General features: G+C 42.7%; 1 protein-coding gene across 7 annotated transcripts in view; it reads left to right on the forward strand.

Annotated features, from left to right (window-relative positions):
• Window positions 1-19,821, forward strand: part of Phf20 (PHD finger protein 20) — a 124,335-nt gene that overhangs the window by 42,361 nt on the left and 62,153 nt on the right. For 5 of the 7 annotated variants that reach the window (XM_045156234.1, XM_045156239.1, XM_045156236.1 and 2 more), the window contains exons 5-6: window positions 14,298-14,377; window positions 18,518-18,905. The exons of 1 other annotated variant lie outside the window; for it this stretch is intronic. In XM_045156234.1, the coding sequence (XP_045012169.1) occupies window positions 14,298-14,377; window positions 18,518-18,905 (468 nt within the window). The remainder of the gene's footprint in view (window positions 1-14,297; window positions 14,378-18,517; window positions 18,906-19,821) is intronic. One more of the 7 variants, XM_045156240.1, reaches the window with a different exon arrangement.

The raw sequence follows: 19,821 nt of genomic DNA on the forward strand, positions 1-19,821 counted from the left end.
AAAGGTGAGGGGGGATTGACTCTTTGCTGCCAAATTTCATTCATTATTTTCTAAAGCTATCATAGTTCATCTGTCATTCTGCTGAGAAGTGTATAGATCTTTGCTATCTAGGACTTAATTTATTATTAGTGGAGTAAACTCTGTTATTCCTCTTTTTTTGTGTACAGCTTACAAATGCAATAAACTTGAACAAACATAACATTAAAACAATAGGATTTGTGGATATAAGGGTATCTAGAGTGGAAATTGAGGTGCTAGGACATAGAAGCCATGGTTGGGTTGCTTTTGCCATAGAAGGACATGTAAGGAGACAGGACAGATAACTTAATTTTGTGAGTGCAAGGTGTAGAGCAAGTACTGAGGGTGATATCTGTGGTTGGAATTTTTATGCTCAGGACAGTGTGGATCCAAATGATGCCTTTCCTTAGCATATATTATCTCAGGAAATTGTGGAATGGCCATGATCTCTGAAGTGAGCATTTTAGGATGTCAGGTCTCTTGTTTCCATTGTTGGAGGTGAAGTCAGATTGTGCTGAAAGTGTAGGCTAGTGATGGAACATTGATCTAACATGCATGAGGTTCTGGGATCAGTCCCTAGCACTGCAGAGGAAAAAAAAAAAAAAGCTAGATGAGTTTTTAGTTATTGAAGTTATGCAAGTGTTTACTTAGTCTTCTGCTAAGTGTTGGACCTTGTGCTCATTAGATTTTTGTCTGCAGTGGTCGACAAGGTCAAGACAAACATCTAAAGCAAGATTCTAGATTGTGGCTAAGTCCTGTTTGTTTTTTTTTTTTTTTTGAGGTAGGGTCTCATTATAGCCCAGGTTGACATGGAATTCACTATGTAGTCTCAGGGTGGCCTCAAACTCTCTGGTGATCCTCCTACCTCTGCCTCCCGAGTGCTGGGATTAAAGACGTGCCCTACCTGCCTGTCTTAAGTCCTTTTTGATAGCTCCTTTTGCTAAATTAGTTTTGTAAGCTTATGTTTGAAATAAGTCTCTGTTGTTTTTGCATACATATTATACTACCCTCAATCAACTTATTTTGAGGTAAAGCTTACATATTAACTGTTTAAAGTCCTTTTAGAAACATAGTTATATAGCAGAAAGGAAAAAAAAAGGCTTTTTTTTCCACCCCGAGGTAAGGTTTCTAATTACTAGTGAATTCTAACCTGGAATTCAGTATGTATTCCCCGAGTAGCCTTGATCTCAAAGCAGTTCTCCTGTTTCTGCCTCTGAAGTGCTGGGGTTGAAGGTGTATATATACCATCATGCCTGGTGGCCAGCCAGGTTCTTGTTTTTTGTGTTTTTTTTTTGAGGTAAGGTCTCACTCTAGTCCAGGCTGACCTGGAATTCACTATGTAGTCTCAAGGTGGCCTCAAACTCATGGCGATCCTCCTACATCTGCCTCCCAAGTGCTGGGATTAAAGGTGTGTGCCACCACACCTGGCTGGTTCTTGTTTTTTTAGATTATCTTTCTTCCTTTGCTGGCTTTGTTATGTGTGTGCCTGTGTGTGGTATATATGGTGTGTGTGTGGGGTATATGATGTGTTGTTTGTGTAGATGCATGTGCCCCATGTGCACACGTGCAGAGGCCATAGGAGAACATCTGATGTCCTCCTTGGTCACTCTTCTGTGTTATTTCCTTGAGACAGAGTTTCTCACTGAACTTGGGGATGCTGTTTTTTTTTTAAATATATTTTATTTGTTTATTTGATAGAGACAGAGAGGGAGGGTGTTGCAGTCCGGTTTGCATTGCTGGTAGAAATCACCCAACCAAGAGCAGCTTCTGGGAAAAAGAGATTTATTTTGGCTTACGGGCTCAAGGGGAAGCTCCATGATGGCAGGGGAAAACGATGGCATGAGCAGAGGGTGGACATCACCCCCTGGCCAACAGAAGGTGGACCACAGCAACAGGAGGGTGTGCCAAACACTGGCAAGGGGAAACTGGCTTTAATACCCATAAGCCTGCCCCCAACAATACACTCCCTCCAGGAGGCATTAATTCCCAAATATCCATCAGCTGGGGAGCTAGCATTCAGAACCCTAAGTTTATGGGGGACACCTGAATCAAACCACCACAGAGGGAGAGAAAAAGAAAGAGGAGAGGGAGGGAGGGAGGGAGGGGGGAAGGAGAGAATAGGCATGCCAGGACCTACAGTCACTGTAAACGAACTCCAGATGCATGCGCCCCCTTGTGCTTCTGGCTTATGTGGGTCCTGGAGAATTGAACCAGGATCATTTGGCTTTACACTCAAATGCCTTAACCGCTAAGCCATCTCTCCAGTCCAAGATGCTGTTTTTTAGTTAGACTGGCTGAGCCCCAATGATTCTTCCGTCTATGCCTCCCTCAGGACTAGAGTTTCAAGTGTGTGTGACTATGCCTTGCTTTTTTATTTTTGGTTTTTCTAGGTAGGGTCTTGCTCTAGCCCAGGCTGACCTGGAATTCACCATGTAGTCTTAGGCTGGCCTCAAACTCATGGTGTTCTAGGCCTCCCAAGTGCTGGGATCAGATGTGCGCCACCATGCTCAGCTAGGCCTAGCTTTTTATGTAGGTGCTGGAAACTCAGATCCTCTTGGGCCCTCATGCTTAGCTGCAGAGCTAACTCTCCAGGACCCTTTACTGGCTTTTATTTTTATTTAAAACTTTAGTTACTTATTTGTGTGTGCATGTGTGCATGCGCATTGTGTGTTTGTAGACGTGCACATGCACACACAAATACCAGGCCCTCATGGTGCTGAAAACAAATGCTCGTTTGGCTTTATTGGATCGCTCCAGAATTGAACCTGGGCTGTCAGGCTTTGCAAATAAACACCTTGAATTGGTGAGCCATTTTCCTCAGCTCTTTACTATTAGATGTTCTTTAGGTACATAAATGGCCTGACAAATCTATAAAATGATTTATGTTGGCCATGTATTACTGTTAGTAATATGAATTGTTGATGTTCCCTTGGGAAATGGCTGTCCTTTAGCCCACATCAGAGTTGTGGATAGACTAGAGGAGGACTCCAAGTTTGAGATCAGCTTGGGCTATATAACAAGTTGGAGGCCAGGCTGTGCTTCCTGGTTGTACCCCATCTCAGCCCAGAGAATAAGCAAAAACATTACAAGCAAATCAAATCCTCAACAATACGACAGGCTAATTAAAAAATAATTAAATTTAAGGCTGGGCGTGGTGGTGCACGCCTTTAATCCCAGCACTCGGAAGGCAGAGGTAGGAGGATTGCCATGAGTTCGAGGCCACCCTGAGAATACAGAGGTAATTCCAGGTCAGCCAGAGCTAGAGTGAGACCCTACTTTGAAAAACCAAAAAAAAGGGCTGGAGAGATGGCTTAGCGGTTAAGCGCTTGCCTGTGAAGCCTCAGGACCCTGGTTCGAGGCTTGGTTCCCCAGGTCCCATGTTAGCCAGATGCACAAGGGGGCGCACGCGTCTGGAGTTCGTTTGCAGAGGCTGGAAGCCCTGGCGTGCCCATTCTCTCTCTCTCCCTCTATCTGTCTTTCTCTCTGTGTCTGTCGCTCTCAAATAAAAAAATTAAATTTAGTTTTGCTTCCTTCATGAGCTAGTATCCTAGGAGCAAGAGTTTGTAAATTGGCCATCTCTATAACCTGTGAATTCTCTGCAGTTTCTTTTAGTTAATTGAAGGACATGAAGAACCAACAGAGATCTCTGCCAAAACCTATTTTCCAGAAGTTCTGTTTTAACCCTTTGGCCCCTCCTTCCCTTCCTCTCTTCTCCTTTCTTCTTCCTTTCTTCTCTTTGTCTTCCTTCTTCCCTCCTTCTCTCTCCTTCCTTCCCTTTTTCCTCTCTTCCTTATTCCCTCCCTTTTCTTCTTTCTTCCTTCCTCTGTCCCTCCCTTTCCTTTCTTCTCTTTTTCCTTTTCCCTCATGTTGCAGTCAAGTTTGCAATGCTGGCAGAAAACACCCGACCAAGAGTAGCTGGTGGGAAAAAAAAAGGGTTTATTTTGCTTTATACACTTGTGAAGAAGCTCCATGATGGCAGGGGAAAACGATGGCATGACCAGAGGGTGGCCATCACCTTCTGGCCAACATCAGATGGACAACAGCAACAAGAGAGTGTGTCAAACACTGGTAAGGGGACACTGGCTATAACACCCACAAATGTGCCCCAAGCAATACATCACCTCCAGGAGGTGTTAATTTCCAAATTGAAACCAGATGGAAGACAAGCATTCAGAACATTTATGGGGGACACCTGACTCAAACCACCACATGACCCTCTGTCTTCTTCCTCCTCCCCCCCTCCTTTTTTTTTAAGGGGTGCTATGTATTGAACCCAGAGCTTCATGTTAGGCAGGTGCTCTATTATTGAGCTATATCCTCAGCTCTGGATTGTCTTTTCAGTCCTCCTCTGGAATTCTCTCCCCTGCCTCCATTATGTCAGTAGAAAGGGCCACCACAGTAGGTAAGCACTGTGAGGAGGAGCTCTGCTGGCATGATGCCACCTCATTTCCTTTAAATGTTATTCTGTCTAGTTGGTAAGCTAGGACAGGCCAGGCACAGTGAATGACAGCGTGTCCATTCATCTTTCGTTGCTTTTTAAAAAATTATTTATTTGAGAGCAACAGAGAGAGAGAGAGAGAGAGAGAGAGAGAGAGAGAGAGAGGGAGGGAGGGAGGGAGAGAGGGGAGGGGGAGGGAGGGAGCAGAGTGGGAGCGCTAGGACTTCTAGCCACTGAAAATGAACTCCAGATGCGTGCGCCCCCTTGTGCATCTGGCTAACATGGGTCCTGGGGAATCAAGCCTCGAACTGGGGTCCTTAGGCTTCACAGGCAAGTGCTTAACCACTAAGCCATCTCTCCAGCCCTTGTTTTTTTTTAGGTAGGGTCTCACTCTAGCCCAGGCTGACCTGGAATTCACTGTTTAGTCTCAGGGTGGTCTCAAACTCAGAGATCCTCCTACCTCTGCCTCTCAATGCTGGGATTAAAAGCATGCATCACCACACCTTGCCTTCATTGGGTTTTATTGATGCTCTTAATTTCCTTGGTGGGTTTGTTGAAACTGAGCATTGACAGAGCAGGCGCGGGCTAGGACTGTGGTCAGTGGTGGAATTGCACCTGCTGGCATACAGTGCCTGGCATGATTGAATCAAATTTCATAACAATTTGAGATTTTCTTAGTTAGTTAGCACTTGAAAAAGAGGAGGGTAGTGCTCTTTTTACCTATAATTGTTCTTTTGTTCTTTTTATTTTGGTTTTTCGAGGTAGGGTCTCATTCTAACCCAGGCTGACCTGGAATTCACTATGTAATCTCAGGGTGGCCTCAAATTTACAGCAATCCTACCTTTGCCCTCTCAGTGCTGGGATTAAAGGCCTGTGCCACCACACCCAGCTAATTGTTCTTTTTATTTGAAAAAAATATTTTATTTGCTTGATAAGGGGGCGGGGAGAGAATGGGCACACCAGGGCCTCTAGCCATTGCAAACGAACTCCAGACACATATGTCACCTTGTGCATCTGGCTTAGGACTCGAACCTGGGTTTGGCTTTGCTAGCAAATGCCTTAACTGCTAAGCCTTTTTCCAGCTCCTTCCTTCTTGTTTGGTTTTTTTCGAGGTAGGGTCTTGCGATAGCCCATGCTGACCAGGAATTCACTATGTAGTTAAATCTCAGGGTGGTCTTGAATTTACAGTGATCCATCTACCTCTGCATCCTGAATACTGGGATTAAAGGCTCAGGTCACTATGCCCAGCCTAGAATCTTAGTTTTGAAGCCATTTCTGTTGAGTTAAATGTGGCTGGGGCTGTTTAGCTACTCTCCCTATTTATTTATTTATTTGAGAAAGAGAGAGAATATGAATGAATGAGGGTGAGTATGGTATGGTAGAGCTTCCTGCCACTCCAAATGAACTCCAGACTTGTGTAGCACTTAATGCATCTGATTTTATGTGTGTGCTAGGGAATCGAACACAGATTGTTAGACTTTGCAAGCAAGCGTCCTTTTTTTTTTCTTTTTTATTTGAAAGCGAGTTATAATGGGCATGCCAGGAACTTCAGCTGATGCAAACAAACTTCAGATGCTTGTGCCCCTTTGTGTGCATGTGTGACATTGTACACCTGCGTCACTGTGTGTCTGGCTTATGTGGAATCTGGAGATTTGAACATGATTTCTTAGGCTTCACAGGCAAATGCCTTAACTGCTAAGCCACTTCTCTAGCCCACAAACAAGCATCTTTTAACTACTGACCCATTTTTCTTTTTCTATTTTTATTTAATTATTTATTTATTTGACAGAGAAAGAGGGAGAGTGGGGGGAGAATGGATGTGCCAAGGCCACCAACCACTGCATATAAACTCCTGATGTGTGTGCCCCCTTGTGCATCTAGCTAACGTGGGTCCTGGGAAATTGAACCTGGGTCCTTCAGCTTTGCAGGCAAACGTCTTAACCACTAAGCCATCCCTCCAGCCCCATTTCTCTCTCTCTCTCTCTTTTTTTTTAATATTTATTTATTTGCTGGTCGTGTAATGTACACCTTTAATCCCAGTACTAGGGAGGCAGAAGTAGGAAGATAACCATGAGTTCTAGAGTTTGAGGCCCACCCTTAGACTACATACTGAATTCCAGGTCAGCCTGGGCTAGAGTGAGACCTACCTCGAAAAAACAAAGAATAACAACAAAAGAAACAAAGGTATCAGGACTTGGATATTACTATCTAAGAATGAAGCACCCTTTGGGCAGAGTTCAGTTTATTTCTGAGTGGTCATTGGTACCCTGAGTCTGTGGTTTGGAGTTAGCTTAAGGGCTTGGAAAATAAATAGTGTGAGGTGATTGGAAAGCTAGCTAGAGGTCAGCAAGGAGGGTTCAGTTTTGTTTTTCTAATCTTAGGATTTTTTTTTTTTTTAAGGTAGGGTCTCACTCTAGCCCAGACTTCCCTAGAATTCACTGTGTAGTCTCAGGGTGGCCCTGAACTCATGGTGATCCTTCTACATCTGCCTCCCAGTGCTGGGATTAAAAGCGTGTGCCACCACACCTGGCTTTTTTGTCTTTTTTTTTTTGAAGCAAGGTTCACTGTAGCCTGCGCTGACTGGGCACTCTCTCTGTAGTCTCCGAATGGCCTTGAACTTTGGGCAATCTTATTTCTGCCCCCTTAGTGCTGGGATTAAAGATGTGTGCCATCACATCCAGCTCTGTATTTGTTTAAAAAATTTACTTCTTTCTTTTTTTTTTGGTTTTTCAAGGTAGGGTCTCTCTCTAGCCAGGCTGACCTGGAATTCACTGTGGAGTCTCGGGGTGTCCTTGAACTCATGGTAATCCTCCTATCTTTGCCTCTCGAGTGCTGGGATTAAAGGCACGCCCCATCATGCCCTGCTTTATTTTTATTTATTCATTCATTCATTTATTTATTATTTATTTATTTATTTTGGTTTTTTTCGAGATAGGGTCTCACTCTGGTCCAGGCTGACCTGGAATTAACTCTGTAGTCTCAGGGTGCTCTTGAACTCAGGAAATCCTCCTACCTTTGCCTCCCAAGTGCTGGGATTTATTTATTTGCAAGTAGGGGGGAGAGAGAGAGGGATAGAGACAGAGAATGGGTGCACCAGGGCCTTTACGTGCTACAAATTCTAGATGCACATGCTACTTTGTGCATCCAGCTTTAGGTGGGTACTGGCGGAGGAATTGAACCTGGGACATCAGGCTTTGCAGGCAAGCTCCTTAACCACTGAACTATCATGCCAGCCACCCTCTTTTTTTGGGGGGGGGTTGAGGTAGTGTCGCTACCCCAGGCTGACCCACTGTCTTTCTTTTTTTTTTTTTTTAAAATGAGGCAAAGTCTTGCTCTGTAGTCCAGCCTTGCCTGGAATTCATTATATAGCCCAGGCTGACCTTGACAGCGTCTTTACTGAGTGCTGGATTAAATCAAATTAAATTAAGTTTAATTAATTAATTTGGTTTTTTGAGGTAGAATTTCACTCTAGCCCAGGCTGACCTGAAATTGAGTATTTAGTCTCAGGGTGGCCTCAAACACACAGTGATCCTCCTACCTTGGCCTCCCCGAGTGCTGGGATTAAAGGCATGTGCCACCACACCTGGTTTATTTATTTTATTTAGGAATAGTAAGCCTCAAAATTACTCCAAACACCTGGGGGAATGGAAGTGGAGGGGAGGAAGTATCATGGTTTTATTGTCTATACTTATGGAAGCTTTCAATAAAAAGTTAAAAACAAGGCCATATGTGGTAGAGAATGCCTTTAATCCCAGCACTCTGGAGGCAGAGGTAGGAGGCTCATCGTGAGTTTGAGGCCACCCTTGAGACTACATAGTGAATTCCAGGTCAGCCTAAGATAAGTGAAATCCTACCTCAAAAAAGTAAAACAAAACAAAAAACAAAAACCCCCAAAACAAACAAACAAAACAAAACAAACAAATCTCAAAATGGGCTGGAGAGATGACTTAGAGGTTAAAGGTACTTGCTTGCAACCCTGATGCCCTGGGTTTAGTTAAAGCCAGATATACAAAGTGGCACATGTATCTGGAGTTTGTCTGCTGGGGAAAGAGGCCCTGTGGTGCCCATTCTTTCCCTCTCTCTCTGCTTACAAATAAATAATAAATAAAAATATTTAAGGGGCTGGAGAGATGGCTTAGCAGTTAAGGCTCTTGCCTGCAAAGCCTAAGGACCCAGGTTCAGTTCCCCAGAACCCACATAAGCCAGATGTACTAGATGGCACATGTGTCTGGAGTTTGTTTGCAGCGGTTGGAAGCCCAGACACACCTGTTTTCTCTCTCTCTCTGTCCCCCCTCAAATAAGTAAGTAAATAAGTAAATAAATAAAATATTTAAGATAATTCAAAACAAAGCTGAGGTTATGGGTCAGTTTATAGGGTATCTAGCATGCACCGTGCTCTGAATTTGATTCTCAACATTGAGTAAACTGGGTGTTGATAGCACAAGCCTGTAATCCCAGCACTTGTTAGGTGGAGGTAAGAGGATCAGAAGTTTAAGGTCATCCCCAGCTACAGAGTTAGTTCCTAGCCATCCTGAGGACTAGTACCATGGGTGTGAGTGGGGGCCGAGGAGACCTATTGAGCATTCCATATCATAGCATTGCTTAATGTTACTTATGCCTGGCAGCAACCTCACAGTCTAGGCTGGGAAAGACTCAAACCTTTGTCCTCGGTTGAGCTGCCTTGTATAGAGAATTGTTTATGCTTTCTTCCTTAGGCTTCCTTTATCATAGTTTGCCATCTGACTGCTGCTGTCTTACTCCACAAGCCTAACTGTGTGTGTTCTGATACCATGCTTCTTAGCTTCTGAGTTGACCCCTGTTTTGTAATATTCAGGAGGTAACTAACTGCTAGTTGTTTATAAGCAGTGGGTTTCAACTGTGGCATTCATCGGAATCACCCTGAGGACCTATTAAAACACATTTCTGTGCCCCACTCCCAAAGTTTCTGATCTAGTATCTCTGAGATAGGGCTGGTAAATTGCATTTGCCAGGAGTCGTTAATGCTATTGGTCTGGGTACCTCTCTTTGAGAAGTACTTACTGATCTGTTGTGAGCCACATGCTATGTGAGGAAGAAACCAAAGTGAGACATGGTCTTTGACCTTGAACCTTTCTCCCCCTCCCCAGATAGGGTCTTGTTCTAGCTTAGGCTGGCCTGGAATTCAATTATGTAGTCTCAGGATGGCCTCCAACTCACAGTGATCCTTCTACCTCTGTCTCCTAGTGCTGGGATTAAAGTTATACACTACCATTCCTAGCAGAGCCTTCTTTTGAGTTGGGATCATTTCTTTTTTTTTTTTTTTTAATTTTTATTAGCGTTTTCAATGATTATAAAAAAATATCCCATGGTAATCTTCCCCCCCCCACACACATACTGGGATCATTTCTTTATGGTAGATCAATTTTAACTCTCCAGTTCAGTTGTCAAATGAAACTTTGAGTTCAGAGTAGGAGGAATTCTCTAGTACCTGGGAAGCTAAAAAGCTTGTACACAGTTGTTATGTAGTCATTTGAGCTGGTCATCTAATGATCAATAAGTGGTAGTTCTAGGTAGGAAACCACTTTTATAACAGTGTGGAGCTGGATCATGGTGTGGTGTCCTGTACTTGTAATCCTAGAACTCGCTGAGGCCCTAGGATGATTGCTGCAGTCATTTTGAGAGACTTAGTGTGGGGGGTGTGTGTGTGGTTTGAGTAAGGTGCAGGGTGCAGGAGGAGATGGAGAGATGGAAATGTACCAGGTATTTCTGTCAATAGCAAATAAGTAGTGAGTGACTTTGACTTTGAGTTGATGGGTATTTGATGCTGGTAAAAAGAATTAGGCTTTGAAAATAATTGAGCTCAGATTAGATTGGCTTTGAGAACCAGAGTGACATTTGTTTAGACTTGACTTATTAGAGGAGACTAGCCACTGACTAGGCCCTGTTTAAGGTTAGAGGAGAGGTGGAGTGAGAAATACAAGGAAGTAAGAACCAGCCAGGTATGGCAGTACATGTGAGGTATACAGGAAGATTGTGTCCAGGCTTTTGTGTTCCCCTGATAATCCATTACATGGTTACTAGTGACTCACAGGTAATCTTGGCAAGATTAACTGTAATTCCTTTTTAAAATTCCTGAGGCAAACAAAAAGGGTGGGGCATGGATTAGTTCCATGTTGCAAAAATTTGAAAGCTGTGGTTTGGATGCAACTGATGAGAACCTTTGTGGATATGATGTTTGGGAAGGTAAGATTACTTGAGGGCTCAGCAACGAGCATGGGTTTAGCATGCACAAGGATCTAGTTTCAGTCCCCAGCACCAAGACCCCCCACCCACTAATTGTTTGGGTTTCCCACTTTGGTTTTCATAATCTGTATATAATAAGTGGAAGGCAGAATTTAGTGTTTTGACCCAGTCAATATGAAGATAGAGAACTCATGGATTGTTCAGATTCATAGAATTTCTAAAAGCATGATGCCTTTAGCAGAACTGTTAAAGTTTAAAATATTACCTTCAAACTAGAAAATAAAGATTAAATTATAAGTATAATTCACCAAGGAATTAATATACCTGTGTTTTCCTCACATTCTTTGTTGTTTGTTTGTTTTTTGAGGTAGAGTCTCTGTCTGGCCCAGGCTGACCTTGCATTAATTATGTAGTCTCAGGGTGGCCTTGAACTCACGGTGGTCCTCCTACCTCTTCTTCCCGAGTGCTGGGATTAAAGGTATGCGCCACCATGCCCTGCTTGAACAATTAAAAAAGTTTTCTTTCTTTTTTTTTTTTTTTTTTTAATTTTAGGGAGAGAGAGAAGGAGGTAAAGAATTAGTGCAGGGCCTCAGCCACTGCAATTGAACTCCAGATTCTTGCTCCACCTAGTGGGCATATTTGACCTTGGCTTGCCACCTTTTTGTGTCTGGCTTATGTGGGATCTGGAGAGTCAAACACGGGTCCTTAGGTTGTCAGGCATGCACCTAAGTGCTAAGCCATCTCTCCAGCCCTTGGAATTCACTCTGCATATGTAGCCTCAGGGTGGCCTCAAACACATGGCAGTCCACTTACCTCTGTCTCCAGAGTGCTGGGATTAAAGGTGCGCCACTACACCCAACTTCCTCATATTTTTTGTTGGTTTAATTGCTTTTTTTTTCCTTGGCTCAAATTGAGTTCAAATTATTCTTATTTCATTGTTACTATTTTTTAATTTAATTTAATTTTTTGAAGCCCAGGCTGACTTGGAACTCACACTGTAGCCCAGGCTGGCCTTGAACATTGATCCTCCTACCTCAGCCTCCTAAGTGCTGGGACTAATGGTATGTGCCACTATGCTTGGCTACAACTCATTTTTTTTTTCAAATTTTTTTTATTAACAACTTCCATGATTATAAAAAATATCCCATGGTAATACCCTCCCTCCCCCTACTTTCCTCTTTGAATCTCCATTCTCCATCATATCTCTTCCCCCCATTTTTTATTTAATTTTTTTTGAGGTAGGGTTTCACTCTAGCTCAGGCTGACCTGGAATTCACTATGTTGTCTCAGAATGGCCTTGAACTCATGGCAATCTTCCTACCACTGCCTGCCAAGTGCTGGAACTAGACGTGTGTACCACCATACCCAGCTTTTTTTTTTAGTTTTATTTTTTTAAAGATTTTATTTTTATTTATTTATTAGAGACGGAGAAAGAGGGAGAGAGACAAAGAGAAAGTGAGAATAGGTGTGCTAGGGCTTCTATCTACTGCAAACAAACTCCAGATACACTCATCACCTTGTGTATCTGGCTTACATGGGACCTGGAGAACCGAACCTGTGTTCCTTGGCTTTGCAGGCAAGCACCTTAACTACTAAGCCATCTCTCCAGCCCCCTTTAGTTTTATTTATTACTACTACTTTTTTTGTGTGGGTTTTTTTTGAGGAAGGGATTACTCTAGTCCAGGCTGACGTGGAATTCACTATGTTGTCTCAGGGTGGCCTTGAACTCATGGTGATTCTCCTATCTCTGCTTCCCAAGTGCTGGGATTAAAGGCGTGTGCCACCACGTCAGGCTAATATATTTTTTAATTATTTGTGTGAGAGAGAAACAGGCAGAGAGAGATAGAAAGAGAGAGAATGGGTATGCCAGGGTCTGCAACCACTGCAAATGAGTTCCAGACACTTGTGCCACCTTGTGCATCTGACTTATGTGGGTCCTGGGGAATCAAACCGAGGTCCTTTGGCTTTGCAGGCAAGTGCCTTAACCGCTAAGCCATCTCTCCAGCCTCCTCTTCTTTTGTTTTCAAGGTAGGCTCTCATAGTTTAAAAAAAATATTTATTTATTTGAGAGGGATAGAGAAAGAGACAGAAAGAGGGAGAGAGAGAATGGGCATACCAGGGCCTCCAGCCACTGCAAATGAACTCCACACGCATGTGCCCCCTCTTGTATCTGGTTTACGTGGGTCCTGGGAAATCGAACTGAGGTCCTTTGGCTTTGCAGACAAACGCCTTAACCACTAAGCCATCTCTCCAGCCCCAGGCTCTCATATTGTATCCCAAGCTGACCAGGGCCTCAAACTCCTAGCAGTTCTACCTGTGCCTGCAGAGTGCTGAGATTAAGGGCGTGTGCTACCACACCTGGCTTCTGGTTGTGATTTTTTTTCCCCCCTAGGTAAGGTCTCACTGTAGCCCAGACTGACCTGGAACTCACTCTGTATTTTTAAGGTGGCCTCAAACTCATGGCGATCCTCCTACTTCTGCCTCCCAAGTGCTAGGGCTAAAAGTGTGTGCCACCATGCCTGGCTAATTTAAAAAGAAAAATTGTTTTGTTTAGTTTTGTTTATTTGAGAGTGACAGAGCGAGAAAGGCAGATAGAGAGAGAGAGAGAGAATGGGCACGCCAGGGCCTCCAGCTACTGCAAACAAACTCCAGATGTGTGCGCCCCCTTGTGCATCTGACTAACGTGGGTCCTGGGGAATCGAGCCTTGAACTGGGGTCTTTAGGCTTCACAGGCAAGCGCTTAACTGCCAAGCCATCTCTCCAGCCCAATATTTTTTTAAGTATTTATGTATTCATTTGAGAGAGAGAGGCAGATAGAGAGGGAAGAAGGGAGGAGAGGAGAGAATGGGTCACCAAGGGCCTCTAGCCACTGCAAATGAAATCCAGATACGTGTACCACCTTGTGCATCTGGCTTACATGGGTACTGGGGAATCGAACCTGGGTCCTTTGGCCTTGCAGAAAAATGCTTTTACAGCTAAGCCATCTCTCCAGCCCCTTTTAAATATTTTGTTTGTTTGTTTGTTTTGTTTTTTGAGGTAGGGTCTTACTCTAGCTCAGGCTGACCTGGAATTCACTATGTAGTCTCAGGGTGGCCTTGAACTCAGTGATCCTCCTACCTCTGCCTCCTGAGTGCTGGGATTAAAGGCGTGTGCCACTATACCTGGCTGTGTTTGTTTATTTAGAGAGAGAATGGGCAAGCCAGGGCCTCCAGCCACTATAAATGAACTCCAGACTGCCACTTGGGGAATTGAACCCAGGTCCTTAGGCTTTGCAGGCAAGTGCCTCAACCACTGAGCAACCTCTCTAGCCCCTGTGATTTTTTATTAAAAAAATATAAAGTAGTCGACTAAGAAACAAAGAAAGCATATTGTTAGGTTGTACAATGTTCTTGGTTTTTTTTGGTGCTGGAACTGGAACTGAGGGTTTTGTGCATGCTAGGTAGACACTCCACCACTGTGCTAAGTCCTCAACCCTCAACATGATTCTTAGTTTTAAAATTTTTTTTTTTTTTTAACTCACATAAATTCGTTATGTGGTTGGAACTCCCTTGTGTTTGTACTTTGGAAGTTACTGCTTTCATGAAACTGTGAGTTAAAATCATATCTTCTTGAATTTTAGGTACTTACACTGTGAAATTTTATGATGGAGTAGTTCAGACTGTCAAACATATTCATGTCAAAGCTTTTTCCAAAGATCAGGTGAGAAATGTGGTTTTGTGCTTTGTGTTATGAGCAATGCTAATATTGTACTTTTGTTTCTCAATAAAGATGCTACATTTGTTGTTGATGACAAGTCTTTATTTCCTCCTTCTGACAGTTTCACCAGAAAATAATGCACAAATTTTCAGAAGCTGTAAATATTTGTTTCTTTGCCATTTCCTTTTAATGCAAATTCTCTCTTTCAACAATGCTGGCATACATGGAATGGACCCTACCTACTGCCTGTTGCCTGTTTCCTTCTTTCCTTAAGTGTCTCGTTACTGTTCTTTCCCCCTTTCCCTGTGCCCTGCCCTCAGAGCTGTAAGTCATCATCTGGGAACTAGAGCACATTTCCTTCTCATTTAGCTTTGTCCTGTGCCGTGGCTTGGTGATCTAGAGAACTGTCCCTTGTGCTGTGGTAACTGCTTTAGCTAGATGTGCCTAGTTTGAGAGTCTTGTGTTTTGCTGTCCCATTCACCTTGCATGTACTTGCCTGAGCATAGAGCCTGAGCTCTGATCTTGGGAATAGGTCTCTCTGCCATGAGCCCTCTGCTAGCAATGATCGCTTGTTTCATGATTTCTTCCCCCTTTAGTCTGCCATTTTCATGTTTTAATGAAATAGTGAAGGGGAAAAAACCCAAAATTTGGATATTTTCTAATTTTTTAAAAACCCAAAATATTACTGGTATAAAGCCACTTAAGAGGTTTAATTTTTAAGAAATTATGACTGGTTGCTCCCCTTTGGGTGGTAGTTGAGACAGTTTTTTGATGATACTGTAACCAGTTATGTCTTTTTCCCTGATGATTGTGCTTCTACTTGAGACAGATATTAACAAATTTTGTACATATGTTGAAGATTGAGACATGGTAGCTTTTTGGGGCTACAAAACATTGACGGAATTATAAAGCTTTGGCCCCTTGACAATGCTTTCTGAGTGCCTCACAAGCATCTGAGAAGCAACACTGTACTCTATAATATTTTGCCTCCCCCCAACCTTTTTTTGGTGTATATGTGTGTGTGAAGTTTGTGGAATGAGTTAAATAAAAGACTGAAAAGTAAACTTATTCAAAATCATATACTTAAACTTCCCAAAGGGAAGTCTATGGCTCCGAATCACAAAGGTTATTTTTATTTATTTATTTACTTACTGGTTTTTCAGGGTAAGAGTTTCACTTTAGTCCAGGCTGACTTGGAATTCACTGTGTAGTCTTGGGTGGCCTTGAACTCACAGTGATCCACCTACCTCTGCCTGTCATGTGCTGAGATTAAAGGAGTGCGCCACCATGCCAGGCTGAAAAATTATTATTATTTTTTCCCTGAGGTAGGCTCTTGCTCTAGCCCAGGCTGACCTATAAATTCACTATGGAGTCTCAGGGTGGCCTTGAACTCATGGCAATCCTCCAACCTCTGCCTCCTGAGTGCTGGGATTAAAGGCATGTACCACTACACCCGGCTTGAAAAGTTAATTTTTTTAAGATATTTTAAAAAATTTTATTTTTGGGTAGGGTCTCTTTCTGGGGTTCAGACTAGCCTCAAGCTCAAAACAGTCTTCCTGCCTCAGCTTCTTGAGTGCTGCAATTACAGACTTGAACCATCATCTCTAATAAATTCATCTGCTTACTCAGTAAGTTGTATGATGGCCCTCACAGTGTTTTGGCTCAGAGGTGTTGTCTTACTGATTTGAGGATTTTTCAGAACATCACTTCTCAATTCTCAGCTGTCTCTATAGTTTCTCACCTTACCTCTGTCTTGGCAGGCCATCAAGCACAGGCCAAGGCTTTTGGGACTTCATGGATAGTTAGATAGTTAATTTTTTCATATGATATCAGTTTTTAATTTTTAGAATTATATTAACCTAAATGTTTTGATGATTTGTACCTTTCTACTTTGGTGTCATTTAGTTTTTTGAATTTATAACAATAATGTATGTATGGTATAGAAAATCTGGGAAATACTCAAAAGCGTAAAAAGTAAAAACTGTAGCCCCATCATCCAGATACAGTTTTTTAAAAAATTTTGGTGTGTAATTTTGGTTATAAACGTGTGTGTATTTGTCTGTTTATTCACACACATCTTTTCTAAAATCTGGGCCAAGTTCATATTATTGTCTTTAACTTGCTCCTTTTTTCAATTGTTTATTTATTTATCTGAGCGACAGACAGAGAAAGAGGTGGATAGAGAGAATGGGTGCGCCAGGGCTTCCAGCTACTGCAAATGAACTCCAGATGCGTGTGTCCCCTTGTGTGTCTGGTTAACGTGGGTCCTGGGGAATCAATTCTCGAACTGGGCTCCTTAGGCTTCACAGGCAAGCGCTTAACTGCTAAGCCATCTCTCCAGCTCTAACTTGCTCTTTTAACAAATAAACATTCCTCCAAATTCCTTCATACTCTGAAAATAGGCGTGTTTTTTTTTTCCCTCCCTCCAGGTAGGGTTTCACTCTAGCCCAGGCTGACCTGGAATTCTCTATATAGTCTCAGGGTGGCCTTTAACTCATGGTAATCCTCCTACCTCAGCTTCCTAAATGCTGGAATTAAAGGCGTGCACCCCCCTAGCTGAAAATAGGCTTTTTAATAGGTTTGCAGTATTCTATAATAGGTATGTCCCCATCCTTTTTGTAACCAGTTCCAAAATGGACATTATGTTATTTGTAAATCTGACTGAAAAGTCTAATATTCTGCTAAAAATTTCCATTTCTAGGAGTTTATTTCAGTTTAAATGTGTAAAGTTCTAAGTTTTTTTGGCCCCAAATGGCATTATTCCCTCCTTCCAGAAGGGTGTCTGCAATTTCTATTTCTGCTAGTAGTTACAGAGAGCATGTCTTTTCAAACTGGATTTTGGGACTTGAAAAATGTTTCCTTATTTGTTATTTTTCCCTTTGGAACACATTACACCTTTACTTGATGAGCATTAATTTTTTTTATTTTTATTTATTTATTTTTTTTGAAATAGGGTCTCGCTGTAGCTCAGGCTGACCTGGAATTCACTATGTTATCTCAGGGTGGCCTCAAACTCATGGCGATCCTCCTGCCTCTGCCTCCAAAATGCTGGGATTAAAGGCGTGCGCCACCATGGCCAGCTTTGATGAGCATTTAAATGTTTCTTTCCTGCTTCTTAAAAAATACTTGTGCCTAGTTTGTGTGCTAGGTGCTAGCGATCCCACCCAGTGATACGTGGAGGGAGGCTCTGTTCTTCAGAGGTCTTGGAAGAGTAACACACACAAACTTAATCATGATTTTAGACATTTCAGAGCTTTCAAAGTTGGTATATTATAAAACCAGTCACATGAGGACATAAAACTTTTAGGATGAATTTTAAGATAATTTAGTAAGAAATTAGCAATAGCACTTGTTTTCAATGAAGAAAGACCCCAGTCAGGCCCGTGGTGGCACACGCCTTTAATCCCAGCACTAGGGAGGCAGAGGTAGGAGGATCATAATCCCAGCACTTGGGAGGTAGAGGTAGTAGGATCACCGTGAGTTCAAGGCCACCCTGAGACAACAGAATAAATTCCAGGTCAGCCTGGGCTAGAGTGAGACCCTACGTCAAACAAACAAACAAACAAACAAACAAACAAAAAAAGACCCCAGTCAGTTCAGAACACAGTAGGTGGCTTGCTAGGCTGAGCACAGCCTTTACCCAGGAGAAGAAGTTAAGACTATGTGTGGGTTGGGCATTCTTAACAATTTTTCTGTTCAACCTCCAGTTCAACCTCTTGAGATTTTCTCTGTATCAGCATCCACTGGCAAACTGAAGTAGGCTTCTAAAAAGTCCGGGGTCAGAATCATGCTAGGGACCAGAAGCATGAAGACATTTCCTTAGAAAACTTGTGCTGAGAAGATTGCTTCTATAGTACAAGATTCCTGGGTAGTTAGCCTGACTATCCATTTAACCAGTCTAGTGAGTTACTCATCATAAGGGAGGTTGTGAGTCTCAGAAGGACTTGAACATGGCATTTGCCTTCAAGCTTAGTACTGGTTCTCAAAGCTCATCTATCTTTGCTGGTGCTCTGCATTATGTGACCTGGCATATGTCCTTTTTGAGTGTCTTCCTTTGTCTTCATAAATTTGCAAGCAGCCTCCTAAAGTTTGTATTTGCAAGTAATCACAAAGTGTGTTTCATCGCTATTTTGCTCATTTTAGAATATTGTGGGTAATGCTAGGCCTAAAGAAACAGATCACAAAAGTCTTTCGTCATCTCCTGATAAACGAGAGAAGTTTAAGGAACAGAAAAAAGCCGTGGTCAAAGGGAAGAAAGACAAAGAAGACAAAGCCTTAAAGACAGAAAAACGGCCCAGGCACCCTGACAAGGAAGGCAAGTTAATCTGTTCTGAAAAAAGCAAGGTGTCTGAGAAAAGCCTGCCTAAGAACGAGAAGGAAGATAAGGAGAACATTTCAGAAAATGACAGGGAGTACTCTGGGGACATCCAAGTGGATAAAAAGCCTGAAAATGATATTGTGAAGAGTCCACAAGAGAACTTGAAGGAGCCAAAAAGAAAACGAGGCAGACCCCCTTCCATAGCTCCTACTGGTGAGTTTCCCAAGTGGGCTCTGCAATGGGTGATGCCAGAATGTTCTTCTGTGGCTTGTTGCGGTTCTTTGTACCTTCTGTACTTCAGTCCTTCGTGTTTGTGACTAACTTGTGATCTTACAAATGAGTCCTGCCTGTGGAGCTGAATTTCAGTGAGTCTTGTGTCCAGATGGACACATTTGGGAGAGTGGCTATGACTGGGCCTCTGGGGTAGAGGTTAACTGTTCTTAGATCCTTATTAAATGGCATAGCTGAGAGAGCTAAGGCCTTTTCCTTGTACTTGTTCAAATGTTCTCAGTTTAAGGAAGCCTGATAGGTTTGGAATCAGGAAATAACATTTTAATGGACAAACATGAAAGAGGAAAGGTAAACATGGACAGAGGAGTAGGCAAGGGCTAGAGGTGTAAATCCAGCAGTAGAACACTCTGAGCATGTGTGAGCATGAGGCCTCAGCTTCATTCCCTAGCATGCGCAAGAAGCTTGTGTATCTGAGGGGGAGACAGGGCCAAAAGAACACTAGAACTAGGGGGACATGGGTGCAATTTGAAACTGACAACTGTGATTCTAGCACTTAGATTGAGGTACAAGAATTGCTAGTTTAAGATGAGACCAGGAGACCTTGTCTCAAGAAGAAATTGACCTCTCTAGAGAGTGATTATTAATTAAAACTTTTCACAGTCTAGATAAAAAGGTGAGATGGGGGTGAAGAGATGGCTTAGCAGTTAAGGCACTTGCCTACAAAGCCTAGTGATCTGAGTTTGATTCCCCAGTACCCATGTAAAGTCAGATACACAAAGTGGTGCATGTACCTGGAGTTAGTTTGCAGCACCAGAAAGCCCTGGCATACCCATTCTCTCTGTCTGTTTCACTTTTCTCTCTTTGCTTGCAAATAAATAAATATTCTTTTTTTTTTTTT

Source organism: Jaculus jaculus, chromosome 8, assembly GCF_020740685.1.
Source record: "Jaculus jaculus isolate mJacJac1 chromosome 8, mJacJac1.mat.Y.cur, whole genome shotgun sequence".
Lineage (NCBI taxonomy): Eukaryota > Metazoa > Chordata > Mammalia > Rodentia > Dipodidae > Jaculus > Jaculus jaculus.